The sequence below is a fragment of the Pangasianodon hypophthalmus genome, chromosome 1 (genome assembly GCF_027358585.1).
Source record: "Pangasianodon hypophthalmus isolate fPanHyp1 chromosome 1, fPanHyp1.pri, whole genome shotgun sequence".
NCBI classification, from domain to species: Eukaryota; Metazoa; Chordata; class Actinopteri; order Siluriformes; family Pangasiidae; genus Pangasianodon; species Pangasianodon hypophthalmus.
The window spans coordinates 4,074,412-4,083,090 of NC_069710.1; the positions used below are offsets into that span (position 1 = coordinate 4,074,412).

The 8,679-nt window shown below is 38.6% G+C and overlaps 1 protein-coding gene across 4 annotated transcripts; it reads right to left on the bottom strand.

Moving 5' to 3' along the window:
* Positions 1–11: 11 nt before the first annotated feature.
* Positions 12–8,544, bottom strand: snrnp48 (small nuclear ribonucleoprotein 48 (U11/U12)). 4 transcript variants are annotated; one of them, XM_026913656.3, is made up of 9 exons: positions 8,250–8,544; positions 7,815–7,928; positions 7,635–7,695; positions 7,112–7,192; positions 5,158–5,337; positions 4,845–4,966; positions 4,627–4,724; positions 2,807–2,953; positions 1,292–1,535 (listed from the first exon to the last, which is right to left on the bottom strand). In XM_026913656.3, the coding sequence occupies exons 1-9, from the start codon at positions 8,391–8,393 to the stop codon at positions 1,475–1,477; spliced, it is 1,008 nt and encodes a 335-aa protein (XP_026769457.3). In that variant the 5' UTR covers positions 8,394–8,544; the 3' UTR covers positions 1,292–1,474. The 4 variants fall into 4 exon arrangements, 3 of the variants coding, with proteins under 3 accessions (XP_026769458.1, XP_026769457.3, XP_026769455.3); XM_026913654.3 differs by having other exon boundaries at positions 7,815–7,931; XR_008300973.1 differs by lacking the exon at positions 1,292–1,535 and adding an exon at positions 3,965–4,071 and having other exon boundaries at positions 2,814–2,953; positions 7,815–7,931.
* Between the last annotated feature and the right edge of the window lie 135 nt (positions 8,545–8,679).

Sequence of the window (8,679 nt, forward strand, 5' to 3'; positions counted from 1 at the left end):
ATGTCTGACTTCTTCACAGCATTCTCCAACCGCACGCACAGTGTTGGACCCGTAGTGCTGAGAGAGCCGAGCAGTGCTGCTGAGCCGTCACCAAGCTCTTCCACGATCCATCCTTTCCTCAGCTGGGTGACAAATACCTGAACCATCCCCAAACACACATAAAGCCAGGCAAAGACACTGAACGGCTGTGGGCCAAGGGTGTAGAAAATGAGAACAAAGCGATATATAAGGATTATATATGCAATATAATAATATATATAATATATGCAATTAATTTGTCATTTGTATTTTGCAAGAAGCAACTTGGTAATACTTTACATTAAGGCTCCATTAACTGGCATTATTTAACACATTACTTAACATGAACAGTCCATGAACGTCAGTATAAACACACCATAAGTATTGTTAAACAAAGGTCTATTGTAATTTTTTTAAATAATAAACCAAATTGTCAACACCACTGTTTATCATATCAATCAAAATTAATTAATATGTTTGTGGTTTGTTAACTGGCAAAATTCAGAAGTGAGGCTGGAGCAAGTTTCAGTATGTACACTTGGAGACCAGGTCAGTTAGTTATCAACATTTAGGAATATGCTGTAAATTCTTTGTTGCAGTTTATGCAGACTTATACAGACACCTGATCATCATATCCATATGTGCTTTTTGAACATCACATTACAGATTACAGATTCCCCACTTTAATAATAACCTCCACTCTTTTGGGATGGCTTTCCACAAGATTTTGGAGTGTGGCTGTGGGGATGTGTGTTCATTCAGCCACAAGAGCGTTGGTGAGGCCAGGTACTGATGTCAGATGAGGAGGCCTGGGAAGCAGTCAGCATTCCAGTTCATTCCAAAGGTGCTCAGGGGGGTTGAGGTCAGGGCTCTGTGCAGGACACTCAAGTTCTTCCACTCTAAACTTGGCAAACCATGTCTTCATGGAGCTCGCTTTGTGCACAGGAACATTGTCATGCTGGAACAGGTTTGGGTCTCTTAGTTCAGGTGAAGGGAAAGTGAAATGCTACAGCAACACAATTGTGTCCTTTCACCTTTGTGGCAACAGTTTGGGGAAGAAACATATATGGGTGTGATCCACAGGTGTCCACATACTTTTGGCCATATAGTGTATTTTATAGTGTAACTAATCTGTGAATTAGGCTCCATTTGTAAACTAGGACATTGGAGCAGAAGAGTCAGGCCTTCAAATAGACAGACATTCAAAAATTCTGAATTACAAAAAAAAAATATTTTTAAGGCTTTATGAAAAGAGCACTACTCCAACAGCTCCTTAAGATTGAAATATCCTTTAATTCAATTGTACACACTGAACAAGGTAAAAGAACAAAAGCTTGTAATCTGATAATAAAATGATACAGCTTAACGGCAGGTCTGTCATTACTGTTTTCTTCAAATATTTGAAATCATTACATGCTCATTTTTGACCTAATCACTGCTAACCCAACTAAACAATTCATGACTTGTTTTTCTTCTTCTTTTTCTTGTGATGTCTCTCTTCAGGGGAGTGGGAATCCCTACACACACAAGAAGAAGAGTACAAGTTAAACTAGCAAACAAAGAAGTAACACACAAGAAACACAATAATCCATTAATTTGATTAAAATAAACTAAAATCTGTTCAGGAAGTAGACAGTTGGTTTATTTATTCAATATTTAATAGAAACAGATACATAAGCATACTGTATACATTATGCCATATATAAAAACATGAAATGATTAATTAGCAAAGTTTGTCCCTAGAGATGATTTAAAATACTATCTAATATTAAAGCTGTAAGCAGCATTTTCGGGGGCCGAGCACCCAGACTCGGTGAGCCACACATTCACAGACACGCTACAACTGTTGCCTAAGCAATCACAGGAAAGCAGAGCCATAACTTTAGGCAAAGGGATTCACGAGTGATTTGTAGTTTCACTCATGATGTGTATGTTTTGACCACGAACAGTAGTGGAATTTCTGACTGTAGGAGGAAGGTCTAGATGAACAAATGGGCAGCAGGGTGGCATTGCTGCTGTAGCTGCCACCACTGCTGTGACCTGTGGAGTTGTCTGTTGCTACTTTGACCTGTGGTCGTGATTGCTACTGCTCTGACCTAATATTTTTTTCTTCTTGCAATTTAAAAACATTTAAGGTATTGATGTTTTTTCTCATCAGTCTGGGCCCCTTTCTCCCCTACTTTGTGCAAGTTAAATTTGGTGACAATTGGACAAAATTTGTAGGAGGAGTAGCAAAAATGCCAGTTAGATGGAAGCATTTTTGGCATGTTATTGTAACTTTTGGCAAGTAAGTGCTGCTGTCACAATTTGTTGCGTAGCCTCAGGCCATGGTCCTGAAGACACCTACCAAGATTTGTGTCAATATGCAAGGTTGTTGCTGAGAAACAGCCTCACTTCCTGTTTGGCGGCTTCACTTTCAGATTTGTTGGCACATTATGGGCAACCCGTTTGGAATATCAACATTCTTTTGATAAATTTGTCCAGTTTGGTCTGATTATGATGTATGCCAAATTTGGTGTTGACTGGAAACAAATTCTGGACAAAATCCAAGATGGTCCACAGGAAATACCCCAGCATACCCCAGGGAATTATAAGAAAAAAAAAAAAAAAAGAACTGTGAATTTAGCACAAACTCGTCAAATGATATAAGGGAAAATTTCCTTGGCCCCCTAATTATAAAAGAGAGATTCAACAGCATAAATGCTAAAACAGAGCAGAGGTTACACTCATCAGTATCACCAGTGAGCCGGATATTCCCAAGAAGTGAGTGCATGCTTCAGTGCTTTACCTCCTTCTGCTTTTGCTGCCTCTTTCCTGGCTGTGCTCGCGGCTGTGTTTTTGGTGACGTTTGTGGTGAGAGCTGTTCTCTTCTCTGAAACTCACGTGAGATTCGCGTGACTCAACAGAGGCAGAGCGGCTTTCATCTGGCAGTCTCCTGGATCCCACAATCATAGTGAATAAAGTGAACAAACAGGAAAAACCTCACCAGAGTATACCAAATACAGCATTTTGTGAGTGGAGGCATATTGTATGTGTGTGCCTACACAGGACATAGACAGATACACACTATAGCCAAAAGTATGTGGACATCCGACCATGACACCCATATGTGGTTCTTCACCAAACTGTTGCCACAAAATTGGACGCACACAATTGTCTACAATGTCTTTGTATGCTGTAGCATTACAATTTCTTTTCACAAGAACTAAGGTGACTAAACCTGTTCCAGCATGACGATGCCCCTGTACACAAAAGGAGCTCCATGAAGGCATGGTTTGGCAAGGTTGGTGTGAAAGAACTTGAGTGTCCTGCACAAAGCCCTGACCTCAACCCCACTGAACGCTTTTGGAATGAACTGGAACACCAACTTCGCCTCAGGCCTCCTCACCTGATATCAGTGCCTGACCTTCACTAGGGCACAATGGGCAAATCCCCACAGCCACACTCTAGAAATCTAGTGTAAAGCCTCTGCAGAAAAGTGGAGGTTATTATAACAGCAAAGAGAGGACTTAATCTGCAATGGAATACTCAAAAAGCACATACGGGTGTTAAAGACAGGTGTCCACAAACATTTGGCCATATAGTGTAGATTTTTTTTTTCTGGTCCACCACAACTGAAAACACATGGTTGATCTAAATGTTGAATTGTTTTCTTAACAAAATAACCATACTTTTAGCCAAGTATGCATAAGTAAGCAATATAACACTGTCGGACACGTAGTTATAGGAAAGTAATCAAAGATTGTGTAATAGTAACCAAATCAAAGTAATCAAATAATCGAGAGTTTGTGATGTTGATTATGTTCCATTCTGAAGTGTTTATTCCTCTTGTAAACCTGCAGTTTGACAGCGATTTCAATTTTCTTATGTATTAATGAACATGTTTTTTGTTTATAGTTTCATCTGATATTGTGGAACTTCCAAAAAACAACTTAGTTCCTCTTACGTAATAGCAGCTATAAACAGTTATTCTCTCTCCAACTTCTCTTTTTCTTCTGTCTTGAAATTTATGAGACACATGCGCACACACACACACACAAAAAAAACAACAACCTTGGAAGAAAAAAAAAATCCCTCATGTTAATGAGAAACTGGAACATGCCTCTGGAAAGTCCTCTCTTAAAATCACCATATCAACAATTACACATTTTTCTGTGTTTAAACATCAACATTTTTTTAACTTAAATGTTTATTATTAGCCTTAGATTATGTGGAGCGTGCATCATACAAGTCCCTGCGAATGAGCTGTTACTACAGAAATGATAACATGTTAGAACAAGCACATTTAATATAAACTTGTGATTTGAACTGCAGCCAGCATTACTGTCAGAGCTGCTGGTACAGAAAACTAATTAATACCTTCTGACCACTCAGAATTGGGAATTTTACAGCACTGTTGTAGGACATAAAACAGAACTTGCTCCAACTACTCAAGTTTGGATTTGGAGCATTTGTGCCTGTTTTAGTTGGTGTGCTGCTGCATGTGCATATTTTTGTGTTTGATTTTCTTGTCATGTAAAATCTAAAAGCATTAATGCAGTCTAGGAACTGAAAACTGTGCCCACTGTGAATTAGTCTGAAATGATGTGGAATATTACCCAACAATACCTGTGGGAGTGTTGTGAAGTTTTGCTCTCCTCCTCTCTCTCCTCCTGCCACAGCTTGGCCAGCTCCCCCGAGTGGACATCTATCACTTCACGAATGATCTTGAGGATACAGTACCACACACATGACAAATCTTTCCAAACAAAAACACTGGTGTTTCTCCACAGCTATCTTGGTCCGTTACGCCCTCAAAGAGGAGAAATAAAAGCTACAATACTGACCTCGGTGTAAGACTTCTTGGTGATGTGAACATTTTTGGCTCTGTATGACTGACGGCGTCTCCTGTAGTCCCTCATCTCAGCCAGGACCTCGAGGTGAGACTTTGGGCCACTTTTCTCCTCATCTATGTTTAAAGAAAACAGTTAAGGAAAGATTTAGAACACAAGGCTCCAGCAAAACAAAAAGCCAAACAAATTTTCTAATTCAATCAAAACTTCAAGCTACATAAGAATACTCACACTTACTAAGCAGTGTTTGGTAAAAACATTACCATTAAACTGAGTGGATATCACTTGCAAGGAGGTGTGTACTCACCTTTGTTAAGCTTGGACACAAGATCCACATAGAGATCCTCATTGTTGGATGCCTTTGCACTCTGCTGTATGGCCTCCTGAATCACATGATCATACAGAGCCAATCGGTCAGCCGTTGTGAGGTCACATATTGCTCGTTTGTGGTTCTGAGGCACATCTGCAGGCTCAGTGGAGTAATCCTCTAAACACAACATAAGGCATTTTTATTACAGACTGGATTCAGGATAGTAGTCATGAAATCATATAGATTCTTCTTACCAACTACCAAATAAGAAATGCAAAAGATGTAGTTTCTGAACACAAGTGGACATGTACTCATCCCAACATGTACTCACAACATGTACTCATCAACTCTCATTTGCAAGATATTCATAATCATTTCCCACTCTACCTGTCCTTAAACATCGTACAGAGGTGGAATTTGTTAAAACACAACATGGCAGTAGATTCTCTTGCTACTGTGTCACTGGATCTATGGTCAATATTTTAGGTGTATATACTGACACCTAGTGTTTGAATAAGGGTTGACATTATTAGTCACTAACCAACTAAATTAATTATGAAATTTGATGCTGTAGATTTTTATAGTTGACACATTGTTTACTTAAAAAGCAAGAAAAATGAGCTGTAAAGTATGGTGTTGTTCGCAAACTTCACATCACTAGTGTTCATGTGAAGTTACAGGGAGCGTAGGGTGATATTCACACAGCGTGCGGTGTGCATGTACCCTTCCACGCCCTGTAGCCTTTCACCTTCAGTGAATTGGCTTTTCCACCAGGTAAATTTTACTTGCATTTGACCTCCACTTTAGCTGAGAATGCGGAAAAGCGCATTTTTCAGTTGGCTCCCATATTAAAAATCATAACTGTTTTGGCTAAACTGTAGATGCTGGCACCTGTAAGTTTAACAGTTCATTTAAAAACCTGATTAACTCAAGACTCAAGGAAAATGGTTTAATTCTGACACACTGACCTTTTGCCACCCACACTCATCCTCCTGGGCATGGCAGTAAGCTCATGTGTCCCATTCCTGGCAAATTTTCTGACTGATTTTAATGCTATTTTTTTTTTAACTGCATATGTATTTCTTTTTATATCTGTCACCCTGAGCAGCGAACAACCAACTTTCTCTTTTGTCTTATGGATTATAAAAGGATTTTACATGTGTGCAACTACATATTTGGTCAAGTGTTTTGGAGAGAAAATGGATTTATTTGAAATTATTTTTTATAAGAATGATTTATATTACAAGAAAAGTAAGCAACTCTGAAGTGAATTTGAATATAATGGTTATTATATTGATTATATATGGTTATTACTGAATATAATGGTTATTATATATTAATGTTTGGCCATTCTCTTAAAAAGTAATTCTGGAGTTAACGTGTCTCTATTGGACTTGAAATCTGATTTAAAATGTTGTAGTATGCCGTTTACATGACGTTTAATAATGTCATGATGACTGCCAAAATCAGATCAATGTGGGATTATTAGTGTGCATGTAAACACACTCAGTTATGCATCTGTATGTATTCCCAGTTTGTTCCTCACAAAGCCATATCATTTCTTATGGAAAGACATGTACGGAAAAAAAAAAAAAAAAAAAAAAAAAAAAGACCATATAAAGGATATTTCAAAAGGATACATCAAGCATGAGTAGAAAAATATCTTGAGTAGACAGCCTCTAATACTCACCCCTGTTACTAGGGAAAAAAATACAGAACAGAAATGAATGATGACTACCAATGTAAAAGATTTTTTTTCAGTGGATAAGTGCTTGTTCAGAGGATGTTGTTGAATCTGAGATATGTGTATATAGACAGGCTAATGTATCATGAAACCAATTGCATGAATATAATTAATAATGGCTTGTACAGACAGAGGGTGCACAGTTGTTAAAACAAATTGCGTGTCCTGAGATGGAAGTAAAATATTTTAAAGTGTTTTGAGACTTACTTTGGCAGTAACTTCCTGTCGACTGAATAGGAGGGGCACTCGCCCGGGCCTGCAGAATTACCTGATGTTGTTCATGTTTATCTGTATCAAATACAATACATGGCTTCAACTATCTAACAGGAAATACATACACATTTTACATACATACATGTGTGTGTGTGGATATAGATGTGTATATGTATATATGTATACATACACACATCTATATCCATCTATCTGTCTCTCTCTCTCTCTATCTATCTATACACACACACACCTATATCCATCTATATGTGTGTGTGTGTATATGTATGTATATATTATATATTTATATAAATATATATATACACACAAGCGTGTGTGTATGTATATATGTATGCATACACACATCTATATCCATCTATCTATCTATCTGTCTCTCTCTCTCTCTCATATATATTACATACACATACACCCCTGTATCCATCTATATATGTATGTATATATATAAAATAAAAGGAGCTGATTAATGCTTTTTAATGTCACCACCTTCAAGTAGGCTTACCCAGTTTTATGCTGGGAATGTTGGCCTTCTCATAGCAGAATGATGTCTCGTACATCTCTGCCTAAAAAACACACAAGAAGCACCAGACTGTGATGGACAGCTCATGTTTAGTACATTTAGTTTAGCATTTAAAGCTCAATTTCTAAGGATTCAGGTCATTTCTAATGAGTCTTTCCAAACCTGTTCTTCTCTGGAGTATCCCAGCTGGCTGAGCAGACAGGTTGTTCTGTGGTTCTCCATGCTGCTACACGGAACTGTGTGGTTCGGGTCATAGGGGCACACCTCCATCTTGTCCTGCTACAGAAGGCGCTTCAGACTGTTAGCTCCGAAATAATGACAAGAAGGAAAGCTAATGCTACATTCACATTCACATGACCTGATGAAACATTCACCTGCAATATTTAAATGAGAAACACGTATCTGCTATAATTTATATAGCATAAAAATGAAGGTTCAATCAGCTACTCATAGCTAACATAACTTAGCTAAATGACGAATTCGTCGGCCACAACTATTAGCCCTCATCAGCTAGCAAGCTACTTGAGTTTTGGGGTAAATTAAGATCTGGTATGTTCTTGCTGGAACCACAAAGCATGTGGTTGTTGTTGTTGTTACCTGTGAGGAATAATTCTCCCAGCTCCATCCCAGCACCTCGAACAGCTCTGTCAGTTGTGTCCGACAGTTTTGAGTAAACTCAGTCAGTTGATGCAGAGTCTCTAACCGCTCCTGCAGCGCCTCAGAGGAATCAAAGCCACTCATTTTTCACCTAAACGCCACCAAAAAAACCTCTCCTAAATCCGGTTCAGGCCTTGTACCAAAATATACCACTGTATTAAATAGCAGCTACATTAGAAGCACGCGTCTTATCACCAGCCAGCCGTTATTTCATACCCTTCGCAGTGCACTATGGTAGGGAGCTGTTTGGGATTCAACGAACGTCGCGTGACCCGGAAGTAGAGGGCTTCCGTATTCCGGTTAGTTTAGCAGATCCAGGATCAGGTTTAGCAATATGTAAATCACTGCAGTGCGCCGAATTCTGTATTAG